Source organism: Pelodiscus sinensis, chromosome 2 (genome assembly GCF_052426305.1).
Source record: "Pelodiscus sinensis isolate ZL-2025 chromosome 2, ASM5242630v1, whole genome shotgun sequence".
Lineage (NCBI taxonomy): Eukaryota > Metazoa > Chordata > Testudines > Trionychidae > Pelodiscus > Pelodiscus sinensis.
The window spans coordinates 16,124,736-16,152,042 of NC_143053.1; the positions used below are offsets into that span (position 1 = coordinate 16,124,736).

The 27,307-nt window shown below is 42.3% G+C and overlaps 1 protein-coding gene across 1 annotated transcript in view; it reads left to right on the plus strand.

The window, feature by feature from the left end:
* The window catches only part of KCNQ3 (potassium voltage-gated channel subfamily Q member 3), a 271,766-nt gene that overhangs the window by 218,469 nt on the left and 25,990 nt on the right, over nt 1-27,307 (plus strand). Inside the window, exons 2-9 of the mRNA XM_089776159.1 lie at nt 923-1,013; nt 3,329-3,455; nt 7,470-7,642; nt 10,211-10,366; nt 12,280-12,390; nt 13,643-13,738; nt 15,548-15,642; nt 19,401-19,427. Coding sequence (XP_089632285.1) covers nt 923-1,013; nt 3,329-3,455; nt 7,470-7,642; nt 10,211-10,366; nt 12,280-12,390; nt 13,643-13,738; nt 15,548-15,642; nt 19,401-19,427 — 876 coding nt within the window. The remainder of the gene's footprint in view (nt 1-922; nt 1,014-3,328; nt 3,456-7,469; nt 7,643-10,210; nt 10,367-12,279; nt 12,391-13,642; nt 13,739-15,547; nt 15,643-19,400; nt 19,428-27,307) is intronic.

The following is a 27,307-nucleotide window of genomic DNA, read 5'->3' on the forward strand; positions in this document are numbered from 1 at the left end:
CAGCATATCTGTGGCTACATCTACACTGCAGCTATTTTCCTGGAAAAGCTATGCTGCGTCCAAGGAGCACATCCACATTTTTGGAAAATTTTTCTTTGTACGAGGAAGAAGGGTTGTGCTGAAAGAGGAGGTTTTTCCAAAATTTGGCACCGTGTAGACACGCCAAATTTCAGAAAAACCTCTTCCAAAATAAAAGTGGAAAAAGATACGCACATTCGCAATTTGCATATATTTTTCCGACTTTTCTTTATAGTGTAGACATAGCCTGCATTACTTTAAAAAAAAAGCAATAAAGTTTTCAGTGTAAGCAAGGTTTTGTGAATTATTAATGTCTTCCTGGGCTGTTGACCTTCTTTGTAAAGTTCTTTGCGATCTGCTGATGAAAAGCAGTAGATGATAGTATTGGTGCCAAAATGTTAATTGCGCAGAAATGTTAATTTAATGTCTCTTGGCTTTCAATACATGCCAAGTGGATTTGCTTTATCGTTACTGCAATGCCATTTTATTAGTAATGATAAGTTAAATCCTTACATAGGCAGTAATACCCATAAATGGAACATCTCATTGAGATGCTATGCTCCCTCCATAGAACTTCTGGTCTGATGGGTCAGAGTCAGTGACTGCATAAGTATCTTCCCTTTTCCCATACTGTGAACCCTTTTTCCATACCAGGACCCCAGTACTCTGGGAATAAGCCAGGGCCCTTTTCCCACTTAACATTATGGGAAGAGCAGTATAGTTTTGATCCCAACACTGCTTGTGATTCCCTGAGGCTCAGAACCCTTTATCCCGGCAACATTTCATCTCACTCCAATCATGGATGGTGACCTCCTTTTGGACCTCTATAGGGTTTTTTAGACCATCTCTTTTTAAGTGGATGCAGTAGTAATGATGCCCCATTTCTCCTTTTGTGTTAATCCAGATTTCTCATCGTTCTGGGGTGTTTGATCTTAGCCATCCTAACAACGTTCAAGGAATACGAAACAGTTTCAGGAGACTGGCTGCTGCTGTTGGTAAGTAGACTGGCATTGCAGTGTCGAGTTGTTAACGTTTTTGGATTGAATTCAGCAGTAATGAAAACTGATTACCGTTGGTGACCACACACTCTTCAGGGTCCAAGACACACTGAAGGGAAGGTTCGTGCCGGGTGCAAGAAGTCCCTGTAGTTTACCCCACATCCCTCCTAGGCTGGAGTTCTTCAACAGGCTTTCTAAGCCCCTCATGTGTCTCCTCAGCAGCTCAGCCTGGGCCAGTAGCTGGTTTATAGACAGGCAAAGAAAAGTAAACTGTAGTTTTGAGCCAGTGGGTTGTGGCAGTCTACAGCCTTCACAAAAGTCCCAGGCTGTTCCTTTTCCTCAAGGAGCAAAGGGTAGGAGATCTGTTCTCCTCCTGACTATCCAGCAAATGAGCTTTCTTCCTCTCCTTTTAACTGCCCCTTCATTACCTGACAGGAAATATCGATGTGGGGGAGGGGGACAGGGCTGCATGGGCCCACAGCAGCTCATGACCCTTTGTGGGCTCAGTGGAGAGTCAGCATACCCCATCACGCAGTCTGATTTAGTCACCTATGTGCAGCAAGCAGCTGGTTTTCAAGCAGTGACTGTATTTTTGTGCATCACTTGGTAGATTATAATAACACCGGAAATAGAAGAAAATAGTGGATGGGGGAGGAAATTGCTGGTCCTATAATTTCAGGGTGGGATTTTCAGTAATACCTGTTCAATGGTAGCCTAATTCTGCACCCAGTGAAGTAACTAGTAAAATTCCCATTGGCTTTAGTGCAAGCAGAGCTCGGCTGAAGCTAAGCATTTCTTAAAATCCAGCCCCAGGGGTATGTCTAGACTGCAGCCGCTCAGCCCGGGTGGACAGACTTGCACTAGTAGGTATTGAATGAGTGCACTGGAAAGAACAATGTGGCAGACCGTATTCTCAAGCCCACCCAACCCTCAACGCCCACACGCAGGGCCGGCTTCAGGCCGATTCACCCGATTACCCCGAATTGGACCCCGTGCCTAAAAAGGCCCCGTGCCCTAAATCTGGAAGTGCGCTGGCGTGCTGGGCGCACTGCGGGAGGGGGCGTCGGCCCCAGAGGAGCGCAATGGCTTCTGTGTGCTTCAGGAGGGGTGAGTTGAGCGCAGGGATTTCCGTGTGCCGTGGGAGGGGGAGTTGGCCCCTAGGTTTGGTGGGAAGTCAGGACTCTGCTCTTTAGCTGGGGATTAAAATGAGCTGTGACTTTTTTTTCTATGAGGAGTAACAGTTAGTTTGGATTAACTAACTAAGGACTTAACTAACTAAGGATTTAGTTCAGATTAACTTTAAACTGCCGTCTGTAGCCCCGTTGGTTCGGACTAAGGGGGATTTAAAAATGGCGGCAGGACGGGAACATGCAAATAAAGCCCGGGATATTTAAATCCCGGGTTTCATTTTCAACCCCGGTTCCCTGATTTGCCTACCTAGCTGGAATTAACGAGCTAGTGCAGACATACCCTAAGAGATTTTCCTTTTTGCTGCATTAGGATTTAGGAAGATTCCTTGTAGTGAATCTTCATAGAAATGGACCTGTCTGGTGGACGTGAAGGGAGATGTGCTTTGGCCATCATGCCCACCCTTCAGTGACAATTAACCATCTGTGAAAGTTAGAGCAGCCCCCAAGTAAGGCCATCTTATGGGGTGGAGTAACTGAGGAGTTAGCCCTTTAACGCAATGACACTATCTCCAGTGACTCAACCCCAAGTTATTTCAGCCAGCTAAAGCAAAATTGGACATGCTGTATTAAGACTAGAAAAGAGATTTGATTTTAAAATTAGCTTACCAGTGTCTTACAGGCATGATCGTAAATGCCTCTGAGAAATTAGGAGGAGCGCTTATTGGACTGATTATCTCAGAGATGGGTCTAAATCAAAACTCAGGCTCCAAATGTACCCAAAAATTAGTAAATATGAATCTCATTCCAGATTCCAATTTTCCAGCTCAGGTCTATCTGTATACATTTCAAAAGCCCCAAATCATTTGTACATAGACTACAAGGACATTCAGGGTCAGATTTTCAAAAGAGCTTAGCTCTCATCTAGGGACCTAAATGAAATGGACACATTTTCAGAAGCACTCAGCAGCTAACTACTACTTCGGAAAACAATGGAGAATTCCCCCTCTCCATTGAGAACAATGGGAGGTGCTGAGGTTTTTGAAAATCAAATTTTTTATATGTATGTGTATTTATGTATGTATTTATAGACATACACACGTCTGATCCAGCCAGTGCTGCAAGTCCAGAATTATTGCAAGACTTGTTATGTGTCTAAGAATATAGTTTGTGTTTTTGATACAGGAAACATTTGCCATTTTCATCTTTGGAGCAGAATTTGCCTTAAGAATCTGGGCTGCTGGGTGTTGCTGTCGCTATAAAGGATGGAGGGGGAGGCTCAAATTTGCCAGGAAGCCTTTGTGTATGTTGGGTAAGCACAAACTCTTTGATTGTTCTCCATGTGTACATTCTTTTCTGTGCTGAGTCAGATGTGGTTGATGTCTAAAACCCCATGAATGATAGATACAAATGCCACTGAAATTCAGCCCTGCCATGTGTGCTGAGTTCTGCACTATTTAGAAAGAATTATAACCTGGGTTCAGTTGAGAACAGTGTTCATGGTTTGACAGTGAGTCAGAATTGGATATTTACTGCAAAATCTACTCAGATGTTCTGCAGGATTGCCTCAGCATTAATTCACGCACTAGTTATAGTTTGAAAAAGCACTGTAAAAATGGCACATCTTTACTAAACCTATCTGTTCACCTTGTATCTTTGAGTTCTGTCTGCCTACTTTACTGACACCAACAAGCTTTTACTGCAGTGAGGGCTAATGGGCACTGAACTAGGAGTCAAGAAATCTCTTCCAAACTCTATCATATGATCCTTGGCCAGTTGTTTCTCTCTTGGTACCTCTGTTTCCTCTGCCACACCTTGCTTGTCGTGGCTGTTCAGAAATATAAGCTCTGTAGTGCAGCACTAAGTATTTTTGCAGCACTAAGAGCACATCTACACTTCCAGGAAGATGGATGCTCCAGAGGACAGTCTTCCACCATTTGATTTAGTGGGTCTGGTAAGGACCCACTAAATCAAATGCTGATGACCACCACCCCCAATCGACCATGACACTCCTCACAGTCGCAAGAAATAAGGGGAGTCGATGGGAGAAACTCTCCCATGGACCTCCCACTGTGGGGCCACTGCAGAAAATCGATGTAAGGTACGTCGACTCCAGCTAAGCAATACACATAGCTGGAGTTGCGTATCTTGCATTGATTTTCTCCGCTAGTATAGACCTGGCTTTAGCAAGATAGGTTCTGGTTCTCAATTATGGTCTTCAAGTGCTATTGTAACACAAATCAATAAAAATAGTCTTATTAGTATTTTAGGGCGAGTATAGCTATGGGTAAACAAGCTCAGGTTTGTTCTGTCTCATGTATCATCATAAATATTGTCAGCTAAATTGTAAGCTCAGACTATTGATGACTATGTAAAAACCAAGAAGAGCACAGTTGTATTTTTAAATCCTAGATTAGAAAATCATCTCTTGATTAGTAAATTACACAAATTTGTTATGGAATTATTGAGAGCGAATGAGTAAGAAACCCACATGGAATCATTATAAAGACACCTGATTATAAATACAGGCAGTCCCCGGGTTACATCAATCTGACTTACGTCGGATCCCTAGTTACAAATGAGGGGGGGCGCGCAGCCAGTGCGAGGTGCCTCCCCCACTGTCGCCGCCTCCGGCGGCACGGGGAGGCGCTTCCCCCCAGCAGACCAGGGAAACGCGGAGCTAGTGCCCCCCCCCCACCTTAGCAGACCAGGGAGATGCAGAGCGGCTTTTCTCGCCGCAGAGGATGTGGGTCTGCTGGGGGGAACAAGACACCAGCCAAAAGGGGGCACCCCAGAGCGGAAAAATTAATTTCCTAGGGAACAGCAGGAGCAGCAGGCAGTGAGACCCATTGTGTTACAGTCCCCACCTTAGGAGCAACAGCTCTTTCCCTCTTCAGCACTAGAGCTGCAAGTATCTTGTTAGCGTCACGTGAAATTAACAAGTCCCTTCCAGCCTGGCAGAGGTGAAGCTGAAAAATTACCCAGTGGTGTGGGTGGGCAAGAATGGGGAGGAGCAGGACAGAAGGGAAGAGGGGATAAGCCCCAACCCCACACCCTGGCTGGAGCGGAGCAGGTAAGCCCCGAGGGGATGGGTCTGGTTGCAAAGTGGGTGAGTGGACAATGAGGACCCACCTGTGGCTAAACTCCTGTTCCCAATACAGAATTTTTCTTTAAAATTAATCCTGTGGATAAATTCACACACACACTTCACAGGAAGGGATTTCCATTTTCTGCTCAGCAGAATACAACAACAGCTTTGATTGTATCAATATTTCACTGTGCTCTCCAATGACTATTGATTACACTTAATACCCATTTCACTGAACCATCTGTAGCAAATTCTATTTGGAACAGTAATATGCATCTAATAAACCTTTTTTAGTTATAAAAAACAAAGATTCTGACTATTAAATGAATAACTGGGATCTTTCAGGTACCCCAAAAGGAAGATTTGGATATAACATGAAACACTGAAACTTATGATCAATTTTTAATTAAAATATCAACCGAAAAAACCTTCATATCAAAACAGTATGTGTTTTTCTTAGAATAAGGAAGTTGTATGAGAATCAGGGTCTTTTCCACCTAACTCCAGCTCCCCGTCCCTCCCCAAAATATGTACCAGTTCCGACTTACATACAAATTCAACTTAAGAACAAACCTACAGTCCCTATCTTGTACGTAACCCGGGGACTGCCTGTATACATCGAAGACGGAGTGGCTAAGAACTCTGAGAATATTTCTGATACAATTGCTATCTCTTTCTGTTTCGATAATTATGGGTTCGTAAAGGTCCATGAGTTCAAAAAAAAGCAATCTCCATTTCAGACCTATTTAATTGATCAGTTGGTCCTGTCTCACTCTCAGTAATAAGGGTATGTCTACACTACCCTCCTAGTTCGAACTAGGAGGGTAATGTAGGCATACCGCACTTGCTAATGAAGCCCGGGATTTGAATTTCCCGGGCTTCATTAGCATAAGCGGGGAGCCGCCATTTTTAAATCCCCGCTGCTTCGAACCCCGTGCAGCGCGGCTACACGGGGCTCGAACCAGGTAGTTCGGACTAGGGTGCCTATTCCGAACTACCGGTACACCTCGTTTCACGAGGAGTAACGGTAGTTCGGAATAGGAACCTAGTCCGAACTACCTAGTTCGAGCCCCGTGTAGCCGCGCTGCACGGGGTTCGAAGCAGCGGGGATTTAAAAATGGCGGCTCCCCGCTTATGCTAATGAAGCCCGGGAAATTCAAATCCCGGGCTTCATTAGCAAGTGCGGTATGCCTACATTACCCCGCTAGTTCGAACTAGCGGGGTAGTGTAAACATACCCTAAGAGTTTAACCTAGACAGCCAGCCAACTTGCCGAAACATTAGGAAAAAGAGGTTTCCTGTTCACTAACCAGTATGTTTTGGTATTCCTGCTTCTGCTGCATCCCACTCATAGGATATTTGTCCTCTGGGTTGTTTGTCCTTTTGATTTCTTAGCCTGAAGTTTGCAGCACTGATTCTCATATCCCATTTCTGTTAACCAGCTCAAAGCGTGCTCCATACCAATGTAAGATTGCAGATAACCTGGATCCCAGACTGGTGCCATAAGTGGTTTTGACTCACAGATGTCCATTTAACTGGCTAGGGAAAGAGCTTATTGGTGGATCTGAGATCTTTGCAGGGGATTTTACAGCCCACACAGAAAATGGAATTAAACAGCAGATAGGGTTGCCAGGTGTCCGGTATTCACCCGGACAGTCTGGTATTTTTGCCTCCTGTCCGGTAAAAAAATTCAGAAAATACCGGACATCTAAGATGTCTGGTATTTTCTGATTTTTTTCTCTGGACAAGAGGTAAAAATGACAGGCAACTGGCAACCCTACAAATACTCAGCGCCTGGCCTCTCCCCTCCCCACACCCGAACCCTCCCCTGGGTCCCAACATCCCCAGCCCCCCAATCCCAGACCCCATGCTTACCTGGTTCTGCAAGGCTGCCAGCACAAAAGACCTAGGGGAAACAATGACTGCCCTGGGTCTTAGTGCTCAACCACTTCCCTCTTCCTATCCCTGCACTCACTCTTAAAGGTCTTAAAGGGGACATGCTGTTTTAATGCTGTTTTATTTTTTTTTATTTTTTTTTTCTTAATAAATCTTGGAGTCCTTTTTTTTTTTGCTCAATAACTTTGGTCTCCCCCACTTTTTTTTCTTCAACGGAATTTTTGGGTTTTTTTGAGGGGGACGTGCGGGTGTTCGGTATTTTTGTTTCAACCATCTGGCAACCCTAACAGCAGATGATGGATCCACTTTTTTATTAGTCTTTGTTTTCCTTTATGCTGGGCAGATATCTTTGTGCTAATTGCCTCTGTGCCGGTGGTAGCTGTTGGGAACCAGGGCAATGTTCTGGCAACATCGCTCAGAAGTCTGCGCTTCCTTCAGATCCTACGGATGCTCCGAATGGACAGGAGGGGAGGCACATGGAAGCTTTTGGGATCAGCCATTTGTGCACATAGCAAAGTAAGTGAGGAGTTTGCACGATTAATCTGAGTTAAGGAGAAAGCATCCCAAAACGGAGTCAGATCAGACACTTGAGAAAAGTATTGCCTAGTGTTTAAAGCAGCAGGCTAGTAGTCAAGATCCTGGAGTTCTGTTCCCAACTTTCCTGCAGACATGCTCTGTCACCCTAGTCCAGGGCTACTCAAAATGAGGCCAATGGGCCTCATGTAGCCTGTGGCCTGGTGTGCAGTTTGGGTTTATGTGGGGCTCAACACACGGCCCACAGATGGGAGCCAAAACAAAAAAGTAGTCAATATAATGGTCTTCTGTTGATATGCATTTTAGTAGTTAAATTCCTGGACTCTCATTGCTCATTAAAAGTGCTGTCATATGGGTGAAAATTGGATAAATATTGCATTTTATTCTCATCAACAGAACTGACTTAAATGGGGCTTGCGTGTAGTGTAGTCTAGCCCTAATCTTTGTATTCATGCCCATCAGTGTAAAAGAAGCTATTTGCATGTAATCAACCATACTTAAGTTGTACCCTCGGCATGCACTATGAGTAACATTGTGCCCTCGGGGCTTCCAAAGTTGAGTAGCCATGCTCTAGTCAAATCTCCTATCCTCTTAGGTCCTGTGAGATGTTTTGGCCTTAACTTCAATGGGAGTTTGATCGTGCCCTTATTCATAAAGTGTGTCAAGCTCTTGGGAAGATAGCCCAATATAATAGTGAAGTGTTAACACAGACTTCATGACACAGATCAAAGGTGTGGGATTCCAGTGGGAGAGGGGATTCACAGACTTTTCTCTACATGGCAACCATTAAGATTTTGGATCTAATTTCCACTCTGCATCAGGTTAAATTTTAGTTGTGATTGCTTGCGTGCATTGAAGAGCAGCTGTCTTCACTCTGAGGGGACTGGGAATTTCTTTGTCACCGTTTAAGAAGAAATATAAGTTCACCAAATGGTCAAGTTGACTTACGCATCACTGGAGTCTGGGTCCAGGAGGTGATTTCTGATCCTTGATGGGTATGACATCTGCATGTCAGAACTCACCTTGGGCTGACCCTTACACAGACCTGTGTCCAAAAGGCATCATCTGACTCTTAAAAGAATTATCCCTTGAGAAATATAGTAAAGAGCAGTGACTGGGTTCACCTATCCCCCCAACCCATTTATGTGAAACTAAAAGATTTACCCAGCGTTGCTCCTTAACTCAATTCATTTTTGGTTTTCTTAATTTAAATAATTGGTCTGGGATGGGGCTGGGGATGAGGGATTCAGCAGGCAGGTTGTCCCGGGGAGAGAGGACAACCCCAGACCTCTCTCACTGCAGCAGATTGGGGCCAGGTGAGAAGCACTTCTCCATGGCTACTGCAGCTGCAGTGGGCATAGCCGGGGGAAGGGTTCATGTCCCCCACTTGGGACAGGTCCAGGTTCGTCTGCCCCCTGGGCTCCCCAGCCAGAGTGAGGAATGCAGCAAACTCTCTCACTTCCTGACAAAGGACTCTGGGGCTCTGATCCTACCTTTTCCAGTGTGGGACTCTGTGACTTTGGAACACCAGAAGTGGCAGATGTTCAGAAGTGCTGAACACCTGTAGCTGTTTGTTTATTTATTTGCATTACTGTAGCACCGAGATGGCCTAACATGCTAGGTGCTGTACAAACATATAGTAAAAAGACAGTCCTGACTCCCCCAAAGCTTACAAACATGCTTGGAAATCAAGCTACCTTCTCCACCAAAACAATATATATTTAGGTCCTAAACCTCCGTGCCTTCATTTATACATCTGTAGCATTGGTATACTCCTGCCTCGAAGGGGTGCTGCAAAACCAGGGCCAGGTTGAAGCCCAGGCAATATACGTCTCTGTAAAGGACTCCTCAGCTCATTGGATTCCCTCAGTGTCTCAATTTTCTCATTTAAAACCATAGGAGGTTTCTAAACTGATGGTTGTGAAGAAAAGCTGAGACGTGTGACTCAAATGTAACTGATGCAGTGACATCGGCATGAAACCTGAAACAATAGTGTTGAGTGGTTAAACTGCCCCAGGCACCTCGATGGCTTGTCATCTCCAAAACCCACTGTGTGTGTTGCGGCAGGAGCAATAGAGAGCAACAGCCCCAGTCCCTCATCCCGAGCAGATTCACCTTGGCCGCTGAGATAGTGTTGGAGGCTTCCCAACTGCTTTGCTGCCTCTCTGGGATCATGGAGAGGGGAGCTTCTGTAGGAGGGAAATGAGGGGGGCATTCCCAATGAGAGGCTAAGGCCCTGGTGCCAGGTCCCATGGAATAATGAGGCTGTGGCTCTGAATCCAGCCATGAGCCAAACTACAACTGCAAATTGCTTTTATTTCCTCAGCAGCAAAGGTCTTTACAGGTACTAAGTATCATCACAGCTCTGCGGTATGGAACAGCCAGCGCTTTGCTGCATTGGACCCGGACTGTAATCCAGACAGGAACGACAGTTCTTGCTGTTCTGCACTGTGTATCTCTCCTCTTTTGTGGCTCAACGTCTGGTGTTGCCATCGCAGAAGCTGATGCTGTTTTCAGTCTCCCCCCTTTTACAGTCTGTTTCTTTTCCAGGAGCTCATCACTGCTTGGTACATCGGGTTCCTGACACTTATTCTCTCCTCATTCCTTGTTTACCTGGTCGAGAAAGATGTGCCTGAAAAGGATGCCCATGGAGTCGAGATGAAAGAGGAGTTCGAAACCTATGCAGATGCACTGTGGTGGGGGCTGGTAAGTAGCTGTAGAAACTGTTTCTCATTTGTTGGTTTAATGGAAATAAAGCTGTCTCTGGTTGAATTAGAGTATGAGGGGAATGGAAGGAATTCGGGTAAAATATTCAGAAGCACCTAAATCCTATTCTCAGAAGTGATTTGGGTACTTAGGAGCTTAAGTCTGGCTGAAAATCAATAGGATGTAAGCTCCTAAGTGTCAAGTAAGTTCTAGTGACTTTCCGTGAGCGTTAAGCTCTCGTGTACCTAAATCACTTTTGAGATTGAGACTTAGATGCCCAGGTCATTTAAGTGTTTTTCAAAATTTAAACTCTGGAACTTCGTTAGCTGGAGCCTAAGGGCCAGTCTTTAGCAACCAGCAGCTCCTGTTTAGTCACCTACATGAAATGGCCAGATTTTCAAAACTCAGAACAGGGGGAGCTGCTCCTATGTTCAGCACTTTTTGAAAAGCTGGCCATTTACAGGCCTAAAGAGAGGCAGAGCTCTTATGGCGATCTGTCTGTAATTGTGGGTGTTGAGCTCTCTTGCAAATGTGGCTCAGAAAGTCTGGTGAAGAAATCCCTATGGCAGAGATTTTCAAAGGCACAAGTGGGAGTCAGATGCCCAAATGCCCCTGATTTTCCCTGGGTTTTTGGCACACAACTGTCCATTGTGCTTCTGCAGATCTGAGAGGCAAGTTTGAACCCTAGAGGATCGTAATATATGAAGTCAGTCCCCCACGAGTGGTCTGAGTTTGGCTTAAATTGATGCGTTGTATGTTTCTGTTGGAAATATGTTGGGGGCATATTCCAAGTGTGAGGGCAACTGCAAGGTCATGCTGCAGTCTGAACCAAAGATAATCATGGTATAAGACCTGAACCATGGCATTGCCCCTTTGTTTAGAATACTCTCCAACATCCCTCTCACAAAAACTCACAACAAGTTGAACCTTTCTAGTCTGGCACTGTCTGATCCATCAATATCTGTGGTCTGACATGATTTTAGTTACCCGGATATCCTCTTACCAGGGATATGGCTAAGTTTCCTGTGGTCTCATAAAGTTTGTTTAAAGCCACTAGTCCCAACTGTCAGTGTTCTCTGCTGTAATTTAGCTCTAATTTACTCCCACATGTCTTCAAAGAGCCCAATAAGCAGTGGAAGTGTTGGTAATGCTGCTAGACAATATTGACATCCTATGGTCCAGCAAATTCTCTGGTTCGGCCCCCATTCAGGTCCCGAGGGTGCCAGACTAGAGAGGTTCAACCTGTACGTGTCAATTTAATCCAAACCCAAATTTGGCTACGTCTACACTATGCGCTTTGCCGGAAGAGGCAATGCAAATGAAGCGCTGATTAGCATTTTCTCGTGCTTCATTTGCATAATCTCTTCCAACCCGTTTTTGTGCAAAAACATGCAGTGTGGATCTGTCCATTTAGTGCAAAAATCCCTTTTTGCACAAGAATCATATGCCTCTCGGCATCTTAAATTTAGATATACTGGAGCTTAACTCTGACGTCTTAAATACTTAAATTCCGCTTATATTTCAGCAAAGGATATAGGTTGTAGTGCCCACTGTGATGGCATGTGCACAGACCCTTAGCAGAGAAGAAGCTTCCTTTGTTGTTATGTAAATAGCACCCCTGAGCAGGGTGCTGTTCAGAGAAGGAAGAGGATAAATTCATTGACATCTGTCATACTCGTAGGTACTATGATAAGCACCATAAAAACTGTATATACAGTTTATGTTTTCCAGATTGCTTGCAGAATTCATGCTGAGAATGTGTGTGTTTGTGCATTTTCCTACAATGTTCAGAGGTCAAAGCAAAGATTTATAAACTGGTCATGCACGTTTGAGGGTAAAGCTTAAAAGAAACCCTCCTACTAGTCTATTTGTGTTGTCTTTCTTATGGAATGGCCAACCCATTCTCCCCACAGATTACTCTAGCAACAATTGGCTACGGTGACAAGACCCCCAAAACTTGGGAGGGGCGGCTGATAGCAGCCACGTTCTCTCTTATTGGAGTTTCATTTTTTGCTCTTCCTGCCGTAAGTACCATCCTTCTTTTTTGTTTTAAAAAAACCACAGAGATAATGATGCAGAGTGGCAGACAGAATTGATGGACCTCTGGGCAAGTTGGGAGGGGGAAGTCTGTGTTTCCTGAAGGGGCGAAGCATCACAGAAGTGGAAGCGCTAAGGTAGCTAGCCTTTAGCACCACCCATACTATGCCATGCCCCTCTCCCGCTCCCGCAGTCAGTCCTTAGCATCACCCAGAGCACACTGATGTCACCCCTCTATTTTTTAATCACCAGGCCCCGGGGAAGTTGCTCTCTTTGCCCTCTCCTCACCACCACCTCGGCAGACGTATAATAATCTTGTAATAATTCCTATAATAATTCCAAGATGGAATCTTAATCACATGCATGCATGCTGAGGGGAAAGCAATCTCTTTTCTCCTTGTGGCTAAGATAAAATGGAGCTGAATCTGAATTATCCTGTGTGCTGTGCAAAACTTTAGAACTAGGCCTCTAAAGAGAATTTTTCAGGTTTTGTTACAAACCTGAGGCTTGGACCAAATTTGCAAAAAGGGTAAAGGTAAAGTTTTTAAAGGTGACTTAAGCCCTTAACCTTACTGAAAGGCAATACAATTTGGATTTCAATGGGACTTACGTTTCTAAATATCATTTTAATTCCAGCCTTAGACTCCTAAATTCCTTTTCAAAATGGGATTGGTCACCAAAGCCCCCAAGTTATTTTTGAAAAAATTAATCCTGATCTGTAAGCGTCTCATGTGAGGTTGTGCCAACTTTTGAGTGGCCCGGGACCAACCTGTGGTTTCAAATAGAAACAGTAAAAAACTTGGAGCTTGAGATTGGTCTCCTATTACCCAAAACTTAAAAAGAAATTCATCAGGGATGGGTGCTCAGGTGATGCAGTATCCAGAATATGGTTCAGATGCACCACCTTGGAGTTTAGCTCGGTTTTGACTGAAACAGTGGAGGAGGAAAACAGACCAGCTGCACATCTTGTTATTCAGAAGGCAATGACTAAGAAGCTTTTTGAAAAGCTCATGAATTGTGGGCCTCTGGTGAAGGCAGGGTTTGTCAGAAAATGGTGGTGCCCTGTGAACTAGAACTGCTAGAAAAGTGCACTGACCCATTTGAAGTGCTCCCACTAATTTCCCATAATTCTGATAGTCTCATCCATATGTTTTAAGAAAACTTTCTCCTCAGATTTTATTTTATTCTTGTGTTTTTAATCAAATAACACGAGACAACCATTACTACTTCTGCTTTCAGGGCATCTTGGGGTCAGGGCTAGCTCTAAAAGTCCAGGAACAACATCGTCAGAAACATTTTGAGAAAAGAAGAAAGCCGGCAGCCGAACTTATTCAGGTTAGGATTCTCTGGGTTTCCTTCTTGAAATGATAGTGCATAATAAGGGTGCTATGTAATAGAGCAAGGAATTCTCCTTTGAAGTTCTTATTTCCCTGTGCCATATATGGGTACGGCTAGACTACAAGTTTGTTGAAAAAAGATACACAAAATGTGCTCCGCATTTTACGTACCTTTTTCCGATTCTTTTGTCGAAAGAGGCTTTTCCGATATTTGGCCCAGCTAGATTGGGCCAGATGTCAGAACCTCCTCCCCTTTCTGAAGCCTGCTTCTTCTTCATAGAACGAGGAATACAAGGGCTTTCGAAAGAACGCATTTACTCTTCCGCAAAAAAGAAAAAGCAGAAGAGCAAACGTGTTCCCTAGACGCGGCGGAGTTTTTTCGGGATACCTCCAAAACCCCCGCAGTCTAGCCGTACCCTATGAGAAGTTGTGTTTTGTAATGAAGATGTACATTTTGAAGTCAGACAAGATGACAGGATGGTCCCTTCTAGCATAAAATCTCTGAATTCATAAAACTTTTGGAGCAAAAGTGGCATGTTTAAAGAGAAATTATTCATTTGGCTAAAATTTTCTAGGGAAACACCCCACCAACCTTCATTTCAGTGGTCCAGAATCACCTGAAACAAGATGGCAAAACCTTTTGTGCTGTGCGCTGGGGGGCAGCAGAGGGAGAAATCGCCTATTTTGACAGGCCCCAGTTTCCATTGTTTCCACCCTTTTTGTTGTAAAAACTCATAATTATATGGACTGTTGTTCAAGAGTCACTTGTTTCTATTGATAAGGGCTGCAACATAACATGCATAAATGTTTCTATAAAAGAACCAAGAAGAAAAAGTAGTTTGCAAAAGCAAAAAAAAAAAAAAGTCTGTTACGCATCCCTGGATTGCTGGCTGTCTTAAGAGTTAGTTCAAAGTACATTTAATTCAGTGGAAAGGCTGCCATTGGCTCCACTGGGATTTGGATCAGAGCCTTACATTTTATTTTGTAAAAAATTATATAAAATTGGTAGCTTGGATGTCAATCAGTTTGACAGAAACTCTGTATGCATTACAGGCCATGTCCTGAGTCAAATGATGTATTGCTCTCTTTGATATAAATGGAAGCTGTGGGTATTCAGCACCTCTCAGGGTCAGACCCATTCTTAGGAGAAATAGGCTGAACAGCATACTTTTACATTAAAATTGTTATCTAACAAAGCACAAGGTACTGTGAGGATGTCTGGATAGGGTTGACTCACTGATACTGAAGAATCACTGCAGAACAGGCAGGCAGGGTAACCACAGTACGGTTGTTTATGTACTAATGGAAGTTTGATAGTGCCAAGTCTAAAATCACTCAAGAGAACTTTCCACAGCAGTATATTAAACTGATTGTTGCCTGCTAACCAAGGCTCTTTCAGATTCCCAGAAACATCAGACAGATCACCATTGTACTGTACATTCCACTTAATGCTCTTTTGGACTGATCAGACTTTAGAATAAAGTAAGATTAGTAGTATGTAACATCTTCTGGGCATCTGAAAGTGATGGGCAGTGCACAATACCTTGCCACATATGCTGCTCCTGGGAACAGTTTTTGAGGACTGATGTCCTACCGCTTCTTTTTCCTATTATACTCTTTACTTGAACTATGGCACCATCTAATGGCCACTCTCAATATTGCTGTTTAATAATTCAGGGCGACTCACTGAGTACGTGCATTGATACCTTCTTTTGAGCTAAGAAGAGTAGTAACTGGCTGAATTCACTTATAAGCACAGATAAACATTTCCCCTAATACTGCTAATGTCCCTTCATGTGTTATCCAGGCTGCCTGGAGGTACTATGCTACTAACCCCAACAGGATGGATCTCGTTGCCACCTGGAGGTTTTATGAATCAATTGTATCGTTTCCATATTTCAGGCAAGTGTTGTGCTGCCCGCTCAGATCAGTAATACCCTATCCAGCAGAACCCAGCCAGGACATGGGATCAGTGTTTCCTTTAAGCAGAGTGCTTATGCAGCTGCTGAAGATACATTCAAACCGAGCTGATTAGCAGAATCCCCATAACTAGGTTTTGTGTTTCTATTGGTGGTGCACATTTGCACATGCCTGGGTGCACATAAAACATTATTCCATACATGGGTGGAAAAGATTGGAGGGAACATAGAATGGGATGTGGAAATTATGTGGCTAAACAATGTTTTGGATAACTGGGCTGTCTCAGTGTTACTCATGCAAATCAGGGAACATCGCTAGATTTCGTTTAGAGGGAGGTTTCAGGCCATAAGGGGTTCTGCTGCATAAACCGATATATCTTTTCTGATCAGTTGCCATTTTGATAATCTTTTCCAACACTGTCCTTCACTATTGTTTATTACACATCAATTTAGTGTTTGCAGACTTTTCTGTTTTGTCGATAATAATTCAGTTCCATAGAGGCTGGGAAACTAATTTTGAAACCTTTGTGTTTTTGAAAAATGGATACCATACACTGGGGAAAAAAGGTATTTGTGTGTTGTTTCTCTATGTGTTTTGATTTACAGCCCCTAAGAATGGGGCTCTGCAGCCCTAATAACTTAGTTTAAATTTTCCTCAGAGTGGTGCAAATGGGCCCTTATAGAGGAGCTTCCACCAATAGATTTTAGAAATATTCTTGTGTCTGTCAGTCTGTCTGTTAATTTTTTTTCAAGAACTCCTCCTAAACAGTAAGAACTAGGACCACCAAATTTGATATGCAGATTCCTCTTTTCCTAACTTTTAAAGCAAGGTCAGGGTTTCGTTGTGTCAGGAAAACAGGAGGTGAATGGAATGGGATTGTTTTTTATAACAAGGAAAGGGAGAGGGCTGTTAGGAGGGACAGTTATACTGCAGAGTGACCATAGGGGGAAGGCCACACCACTGCTCCCTCGCGTGCCCACCACAGGGGGAACCAAAGTTACTACCAACCTGCCTTTAGCCCCCATGCTAGACAAGGGGGGATTGGGTGGGAAGTGCAACCCCGCAGGAGCCGCCGACAGCAGTTCAACATAACCCCAGACAACCCAGAGAGCCTCTGGGGACAACAGTCCATCATGGCCCAGGGCACCCCAGGGTGCAAGTGTGGTCCCCAGTGGCTTTGGGAACTGCTGCCACTGGCCCAGCACATCGACAGATACCCTGGGAAGCCACTGCCTCAGTGTGAAAAGCAAGTGTAAAAATGGTAAATTATGTAATATATAGTGTGTTCAGTATATTACTACAGAGCAATACAATAATCCACTTCATCTGATGTAATATACTGGCATGCATGCACATACACAGTCTTATAATGCGCACAGACACAAATACCCACACACATACGCTCATGATAACCTGCTTGTGAAGCTATGCTTTAATTTCTATATATGGAGTAAGAGGCTTGTTTTTCAGATTCAGGTTCAGTTTGACAAGTTGTTAGTCTGAAAACCATTTCTGGCTGTAAACTGAGCATGTCTGATCATGAAATCATGTAGAGAAAATAAATATGGAACCCCTGAATGCATTGTAGCTTAAATCACTTTTCTGACTCTAAACTGTCCTTTAGTTCATCAAGAAATGTTTCCTCTGTACAAGAAACAGATCCTGAAACTATTTAGGTGATACTGTTCATAGGCTCCACCCAAGCATGGGGAAATCACCCTAGATTCCAATAAATTTAGGAGGAAGATCCCAGTGTAAAGAAAAGATGGGTCAGATTTGTAATATTTCATAGAAAAATACTGAGCAAAGAGATGACCACTTTACTTTAAAATAACCTTAATATATAATAATTAGAGATAATTTAGGTCACAGCCATTCAAAGAAGGGAATTCTATTTCATTTAGAATCTTATGCTGTTCACATTTCAGTGGCATCTGAATGCCTTTGACTTGAGATGAACAAAAGATAGTGATAGTTTTATTCTTGGAAATATGACAGAACATCTGTAGAAAGGGGTGTCATTTATCCACTGCATTAAGGATACATGAATCTTTGAAATTGTCCCAATTAGGCAGGCATGCTGCTTTTCAGATGTCAGTTAAGTGAACTCTGCTATGTAAGGCCTTTTTTGTGTGGTATTACATATCTCTCCTCTACTCTCTTCTGCAGATTTCAGGGGCAAGTAGGGAACCTGCTTTTCAGGTCAGCTTAGTGGAATTACACAGCTCAGAGACAAGCTGAGAAAAATCTACCTGACAACAAACAGGCCTTTGATCTATCCTTTCTTTTTCTTTCTGTCTGTCTGTCTTTCTTCACTAATAAATCGTTTGTGAGACAGAGTATGAACCTGCACCTCAAAATCTGCAGACTAACTGTCCGTGTGGACCCTGCTGATGCATATTATTTGTTTGTTAATTGACTTTGATCTAATCCTCTTTGAAATGGGAGAATGAGCAGAACTTGGCTTTTAACAAAGGGGAAAACTAAGAATCTACTATGGAGTCAATTTCTTTTTGTATTCTGGATTTCATTCAGTATGTCATCTCAGGAGCAGCTTTGTGTACCTCCATTTTGATTCCTGAGGGAACTTGTAACATGGATTTTACAGGAAACTTTGGGAATAGGTGACTGCCACACAAGCCAATAGTCTGTTTTTATATGTAAGGGTTTTGTTAATGCTGAGATTCTTTCCCCTGTCTCTTGAACTGTATGGGCCAGTGTTTTGACCTCACAATGATGGGTATAGTTCAGAACCCAAGTATAAGATAATAATAAACTGAATTAATATTGGCCTTTTGTAAGGGGAGCTCTTTAATTGTCTAATGAATCCAGGGGAAAGAGCCAAATGATTTTTATAATTGTCTCCTTTTACAACCATTGATTGAGGGTATGATGTTGCAGTGGAAAGAGTTCACGAGAAATAATATGTTGGGAAATGGGGTCATCTTTTTTCTTGCCGTTTTATCCTCAAATCTGCTCTCTGAGTTGAGGTGCCAAAAACCAGAAACACCTCAGCTGAATGGAAACTTTTGCAGATCTGGGCATAAACCTTTCTGTTCCTCAGTTTCCCTTCTGGAACATGGGGATGGTAATCCTTCCTCACATTGAGCTATATAGATTAAAAGTGCCACGTGAATACTAAGTATGAAAATTACTATCTACTACCTATATGTACTAAGGTATATTCCTATATCTATATCTATGCATATTCCTGTATTAAAATTACTATCTACAATCTATATGTCCTAATGTGTATTCCTGCATAATGTAGATAGTTATTTACTCTCTCAGTAACCTCAGAGAGAAAAGAACATGTCACATGCCATTACTGAAAGAATACATCACAATGTATTTACTAACAAAATCTATCACCCTTACTAGTCTGAGATGTATTGTAAAATAAATCTTCATGGGGGAAAATCCCTTGGAAGACTTTATTTAGGATGCAGTAATTTGTCAACTTTTCTCAGTTGCCTCCCTACTATTCAAATTTCTGTTTTCACATTTTCCTCAATGTTAGGGTCATAAGCAGCTTTAGGTGGGGGTCATGTCAACCTTTTCTTTAGGGCTAGTTAGGTGGGGAATGCAAGAACTACTACTTTTGTCACTTGGGGTCAATGATAGAAAAAGATTAGGACCTCTACTCTACAGTAATGCCAGAAGGAAAACTTCTCAATTTAACACATACTTTTTCTCTCCTTGCTTTTTCCTACTGCTTTCACTCTTCTTTTCCCCAAAAGAAAAGAGCAATTGGATGGTACTGCTAGGTACGTAACTGTCATGATTATATCCATGCTTTAAAATCATTATTGAAGGATGTTTTGTGGTTATTGTTTTGCTTGTATTCTCACATTCCACTAACCAAAAACACTTTTAACACTGTAAATATTAATTAAAACAGTCTATTTCCGCATGACCCCTTTATTCTTCCCTTTAATACTGGATCCAAGATACCATGTCTACAACTTGTAAGGTACTATGGGATTTTTGTAACTAGCCTAACTAGTTGTTTATGTTTAGGGATTGGCCTAAATGGACTTCTGCTAGACTATGCAGTAAAATCATGGCTTAGCACTCATGTTGTTATAGGGAGAATTGGGCTGTTCTAGCTAACGTTGGTTATTATCATTGCAGTATCATGAGACATCATGATTGTTGTAATTCACTACATTCACAAGCTCAGAATTACTCTGTCCCTTGGCAGTTCCTAAAAAAACCCAACTCTTTCATTTTGGGTTTGATGTAAAGTTCATTGACATCCTCAGTGGAAGACTCCCCTTGACGAAGATGGGCTTATTGAAGAGAACTAGGATTTCTTCAATGACTGCAAAGGAATGGACTATTGGTCAGACGGCAACTCCGGAAACACACTTGTAACCACATACATAGCAAGGATACAAATTTCAAAAGTGCCTAAGTCATTTAGACACTTAGTGAAACTTGACAGGACTCGGGCTCCGAAGTCACTTTGGGGCTTTTGAAAATATCACCCTGGGATTCCTGTTTTCCCTAGGTTGCGGCTTCTTTTTAAACAATGGCCTCCTTCAACAGAGGGGTAACTGATCTTGCAATTATTACTGCCAGGCAGCAGAAATTAGTATCTCATGAAAGAGGTTGGGCTACTCCTGAAAAATCAGCAGCTGTATGCAGTTCTCATCGACTTTAGTGGACTTTGAATCAGGCCCTCTGATGCAATCAGTATGACATTTTCCTTTCTGTTTGCTAATGGTTCCATAACAGTTCAGACAATTACAAATTACTAAGGGGCATACTTTTCTTTCTTTTCTACTCTTCTACTCTTGCAGCATTCCTATAACATTAAATACAAATAAATGATGAAGGCTTGCTTTCTTAGTACATTCAGCTGCACAGAAAGTGATTTAGTATCTCCCGTACCTAAAAGCCGAGAAGTTCTAAGAGAGAAAGTGGTAGCAGCATAATGTATTGTTTGAGTTTTGGAATGTGAAGGAAGCAAAAGGAGCTGAGCTGTGCTGCCCAAGATGAGCTGGGAAGAAATAACTAGTGTACAGATTAAAAGAGAGGCAAGCTTGGGTGATGGAGATATACATGGAGGCTACGTCTAGACTGGCATGATTTTCCACAAATGCTTTTAACAGAAAAGTTTTCCGTTAAAAGCATTTGCAGAAAAGTGTGTCTAGATTGGCACGGACACTTTTCTGCAAAAGCACTTTTTGCGGAAAAGCGTCCGTGCCAATCTAGACGCGCTTTTGCACAAGAAAGCCCCGATTGCCATTTTCACGATCAGGGCTTTTTTGTGCAAAGCAAATCTGAGCTGTCTATACTGGCCCTTTTGTGCAAAAGGACTTTTGCCCGAACGGGAGCAGCATAGTATTTCTGCAAGAAGCATTGATTTCTTTCATGAGATCATCAGTGTTCTTGCGGAAATTCAAGCGGCCAGTGTAGACAGCTGGCAAGTTTTGCTTTTGCGGAAAAACTTGCCAGTCTAGACACAGACAGATAGTTTTTTAAATCCCCATTGTACATGCATTAAATTAGTGGCAAAGTTCCATATGATGTCAGTGACAGTAATGATAATACAAACAGAGATGGACACACACTCCAATGTAAATTCACTATTCCCCCCTCCCCCATTTCCATGAAAAAAATAGAACATTAGTCAGGTGCAGGAGAGGATTAAGGCAAAACCTTTGTAATCTGGGCTCAGTAATATAGTAGATTCAACTTTATGTGACTATGTGGGTGAACCGTTTGGGAAGAGAGAAAAGGTCCACTGAGGAGGCAGAGATGGAGGGTGGTGGGGGGAGATGAATGAGTGGTGAGGCAACATGATAAAGTCTGTAATGGGAGAAGGCTAATATAATTTTTGTGGAACCCCAAAGTTTAACTAGATCTCACCTTCCAAGCAGGGTACAACCACCCAGTTGTATGATGCAGTTGGATGAAAAGCAGGCTTGGCAGTCCATGGTCCCTGGTGATGGCACAAGATAGGAAAGTTGGTCCTTACAGGAAAGGACAGGATTCTGATGCAAGTTCTGGGTATGCCTTCCTGACAGATTCACCTCTATGGTACATGTTGTTGCTGCTCTGAGAAGACCACTACTTCCCCTATACATGCTACATACTGACACTCTGCAAGACAGCATTTAGCCTATCCCTAGTCAGGAGTTTACCAGGTAATGGCTTCAAAAGTCTTGCTCACTTGCCTTTCACTCTTCAGCACCTTAAAGACTGGGTTGCTAGTTACGAAGGGTGTGGTTATACAACTGTTATTCCGAAATAACGATGCGAGTGTCTACACAGCAATTCCATTATTTCGAAATAATTTCAAAATAACGGAATTGCTGTGTAGATACTCGCATAGTTATTTCAGAATAATTTTGAAATAATAGACAGCTTATTCTGACTTCTGTAAATCTCATTCTACGAAGAATAATGCCTATTCCAAAATAGTGATGAAGCCGTGTAGACGCTCCACTTCTGCTATTTCTAAATAGCCCCTCTCCAGGATCATTCCTCCTGGGGCTCTAAATCGAAATAGCATGTCTACATTAGGGAAGCCTGCCTCGGACTAATTTTGAGGCTTCCCTGCAGTGTAGACGTACTATTTCAAAATAAGCTATTTTGGAATAACTATTCCAGAATAGCTCATTCCAAAATAACTGTGCAGTGTATATATAGCTTAAGAGCGCAGTATCACATTGCCATTTTGCTGTAGAAAGATGACTTCACCCCTCTCCCTTTATCTGACATAACCAAATTCTCTTCCCCAGGGTGCCTTGCAAGGTTTGTCTGATGACTCAGGTTTTTCTGAGGCTTTAGCTCCAGGGGGAAGGTGTTCTTAGGTTCATTTTGAAATGGGAGTTCCTTATCGCCATTAGTTGATACACATATGCATGGCGAGCATACATTTTCAAAGCTTCCACCAATTTTGTATAGAATTCAGAAACATACCTTTTTTGTTCCAGCTTTTTTGCAATTGCATCTGTATTTGAGAGGGACAAGGTAATATTTGTTATTGGGCCAACTTCTAGTGGTGAGAGAGACAAGAGAGGGATTGTGAGACTGGTTTTCAGTGATGCTGACATCTGCTCCATTGAATTTAACTGGAGCTGCGGATTCTCACTCTCTCTTAATATCAAGCCATGATAGATAAGCCTTTCAGGGTTTTGAACCAGATTCTGCAGCCTTCACACAAGAAAGAGTTTTGACTGGGTATAGGGAGTATGATCTACTGATTAGACCATGGGACTTAGTATCAATAGATGAAGGTTCTTTCCAATCTCTACCACTGTCAGCAAGTCACTTATCTCTGTTTTCTGATCTCTAAAATGGAGTTGATATAATACATACGTAATAATAAATATATATAAATATAACAATAGTTTGAAATCTTTTAATGAAAAGAGCTACATAGGTCTCCTTGTTATGATGTTAGAAAGGATTGTGTATAATCTAATATTTAATTAATATTTCCATGTTGCCAGTAATAATAGAAAGATAAAAAATAAAATCATACTTTGTAAAGAGAGCTGGAAAATGTCACTGTCTGCATTTCTTCTGAATGGACCTCCACAAAACAAGAAAGGGGGACAATCTATGATCTGCCAACAGCCACAAGCCCTAACCACATCAGTTTCCATACTTCACTGTTTCACTGATAACCATTAACCTCTCATCTTAACAACTTCTTCTTCACTTTACAGTAATGTCATATTTAGTAGGGAGTCATTCTTTGGATCAAGCGTCACAAGAAAACTTAGGTATATACATTCCAGTAATAACTGAGCCTATCTTTCTCTTCTCCGTGTTTGCTGCATGCCATTTTCTGCCTGTGCTTTCTTTTTTTACTACAATAGTTAATCTAACACCCCAAAAAAAACCAAAAACAAAAAAAAGTGAGGGGACAAAAGAGCTCGCAGGAAGTTAGCACTGTTTAAAAGATGCTAAAGTAGGTACTGTGTGCTAGTGGTTAGAGCCCTTGCTTATCATTCAGCTGACCTAGGTTCTATTTCTGGCTCTGCCAATAGACTGTTGAATGACCTGGGGCAATTCACTTCTCCACCCTGTGCCTCAGTTTCCCCATGTGTAAAGTGCTTTGAGATCCACTGCTGAAATGTGCTGCATAAGAAAGATTTAGGTGTTATTTTAAAACCTCAGTCCTGTGAACACCAACACATGTGAATAACTTTGTATGTGAGTTCAGTGGTCACTTGTGTAAATTCACTCATGTCTATAAGTATTTGCAGGACCAAGGTCCTAGACTCTGAATCACCAAAGAACTTAGCTTTAAGCATGTAAATAAAGTTGAATCCAAGCCCAAGAATGTAAGTTCTTGGGAAGCAAGAACTACATCTTCCTACAGATGGCCAGCACCTTGCATACTGCAGGTACATAATATGCAAATACTAAATGATTAAGGGATCTATCCAGATACCTTATTGTGGAAACTGATTTTCTCCCTAAATTATCAAGCACTTAATTTTATTCTCACCACTTTTTCTTACCATTCTGCTGTACCTCATTAGTTCTCCTTCCATGACCTCCAAACATGAAAACATTTGTAGGCAACTCAGCCTACATGACCCAGGCCTTCTAATTGCTGAGTACCTCCCAGGAAGCACTCTCAGAATAATTGGACCCACCGGGTGCTAATGAAGGAACTGTGACATATTGGCTTTGTGAATGACTGATGTTGCTCTTTCATGGCTGACGCATCAAGAGGATAAGGGGCTTATTACTTCCCACTTGTAGCTAGAAGAGTTCTTCTGTAGCTCAGATGTTAGACATCTGCAATTTTGGATCTCACGAATTAGGGCTGTCCTCCTGGCTCCCTAAGTAGAGGTGTGAGTTATTAGAAGGCATTATAGCTGATTATTTTAGAGCTGAATATAGTGATTTCTCTTTGAGTTTCCCCTTCTTCAGAATGTAATATCTATTTACTGTCCTCAAAATGTGGGTTGGGAAATAATTGGCTAATGTTTGGAAGTATTTTAGAAGAGTGATCACAAAGAATTACAGAAGGCTTTTATGTATGTTGTACTGGAGCATTAATTGAGGGTGGGCATTCAGGACTTGCTGTTGACCTATTGACATTGGTATCCTATTAACTTCAGTGGGAGTACAGTTAGGCCAAGAAAATCCCACCTGTTAATCTGATGTTTTTGTATGCCATACTTAGCTGCTCTATAAGATAATGTAATATAAGTTTGACTCCCCAGATACAATAGCTAGTGTAGTAAAAATTGGGGTAAGCATGACTGCCGTGTGCTTCCAGTTATTTGAGGCTGCAAAACACATTTAAAATATGATTATGAACTATTTTTGAGAAATGCATTAGAAGAGTTTCTGACTGGATCTTTTTATTTTATTTTATTTTTGGGATAATAATTATAAAGATAAGAGGGAGGATATTGGTGATCCATTGTAAGGGTTATCACTTAGTTTTTCTTCATTCTTGCAGAAATATTGGCAGTTTATGAAACTCCAATATTAGGTGCAAAAAAACCCCCAAAAAACCCAACCCTACACATATACTTCAACAGAATCATCCCAGAGAGGAGAGTGCCTGACTTGCATGATGGGATGAAATTGCTTTATTCTCTTGCATGATCATTTCTGGAGGTAATCTTCTAGTTCAGTGGTTCCCACCCTTCTAGAGTGAATGTAAAACCTGAACTGCAGTGGCCAATGACCCCCTAACCCTTCCTCGTACACTCAACAACCACATTCCACTCTGAGAAACTGCAGCACAATTCACGGGGAAATCAATGGAAGTTGCAAGTGAGAATCTGAAGGCAGAATTTTTCTGAATCAGTGAACTGAGTATCTGACCTTTGTGCTGAGCCGCAGAGCCCCATGTCAACCTGCCTCCCATTCAGAAGTTTGATATGATCCACAGTGGAGCATCGGTGCATCTAACCTGGCACCCTGCTTAGTCCCACAAGACTGAGGTTTGGAGCAGTTGAGATTCCCTCACAGCTTGGGGTGTGCACAGTTGAATGGGAGGTGGTCAGGTTTGTCATGAAGATCTTCATTCTGTAACCACGTCATGTTGAGGCTTTACAATGAAAGTTCTTAGAAGTTCGACCCCAAATCAGAATTTTGTGTAAGGGAGGAATGTGCTATGGGACCACAGGTCAAGGAGACAAAAACCGCTCCAATACCAATGCCAGAAGCCTGAGCTCTGCCAGCAGCATTCTGTGGGAACCACTGCCCTAGTCAAACTCATGAAGAATGATGCGATCTCCGCATGCTTTGATACATTGCTATGGAGTCATGCGCATGATGTGTTCATGAAGGAGATCATGTAATAAGAGAAAATATTTCCAGGCCTTTTTTTAATAGATCCAAATGCTGAGACAATGCCCACTCCTTGTTTGATGACAGACAATTTTTTATCTGCAAAGAAATCCAGAAAGTTTTAGTGCACAACTCACTGTAAATTGAGGAAGTTTTCTTTCAAGTAAAATTGGCACATGATTTTCTGAATAGTCTATACTGCTGTAGTAGCCCTAGTTCAGACATGAATATCAGTATCTGTTGTGAAATTGTTTAATATTGTAGCAAGTGTTGCTACTAGTTTGAGAGTTCTCCATCAGATTACACCCTACCAGGGATGTTATTGGAGAATGAATCCAAATGAAGGACTTAAAAAAAATAAAAGTGCTGGGTTATAGATTCAGAGAGTAGAACTTTGTCCTACAAGAAGAATCTGGAAAAGATTTAGAATTAGATTTTTTGGCATGAATAAAAGAGAGAAAGCATCCTGTGGACGTGTGCAGTTGAGATCACTGCTGCAAATAAGTAATTTGTCATGCTGACTGGAGAGGAATATTTTAAATTCCAGAAGGGAGGTGTGGAAAAATGAGGATTTCTGTTTTGAGACAACCATTGCAGGGATTCTTAACTCCAAATTTAGAAAAAATCCTGAGATAAGCTCTGTGGTTTCTGCAGCTGTGTCCCAATACACTTCCATTTCCTGGTGGTCACAGTCTCACAGAATCAGTCAGGCTAATGCTTCCATCTGCTCTGTTAAGAAAGTTGACGTTTAGTTCAGTGAGCACAACTCTAAAATTGCTGAAATTCCAAATCCAACGTTTGACTCCTTCCGTGGCCTTGAGCAAGTTACTTCCCCATCTGCAAACTGGAGATAATACAGGAGAACCCTTTTGTCTGCGATAAGAGGAATTCCCAATTAACACTGCCATTTGAATTGTAAGGCTAAGAGCCCATCATGCTTCTGGATAGGCCTGAGGAGTTTAGATGGACATGGAGGCCATAGTTAACCAACACGTATTTCATGCCCAGTTCAAACACATGTCCCTCCCAGTTTTCAGAATAAGCCCTCCTCTGACCCACTATGGATATTTGAAGAAGTCCCCATACCACACAATCTTTGCCACTTGCCACTTTTTCAGCACTCAGCACCTTTGCCAGAAACTTCATGCTTCCCATCAGAATTTCTCACAGCCTTGACTCAACCAAAATGAGTAAGTTTTAGAAAATCTAGATGGTCCCAAACGAAAGCACGACCCGTGAACAACCCTGGACTTTGAAAAAGACTTGGCTTAAACTTAATTGTTTGGGCTCTTTACTAGTAACATCCTGAGGGAGCCCAGGCCAAAATGCACACACTGGCGTTCCTAAAGGTAGGCAACTAACTCCA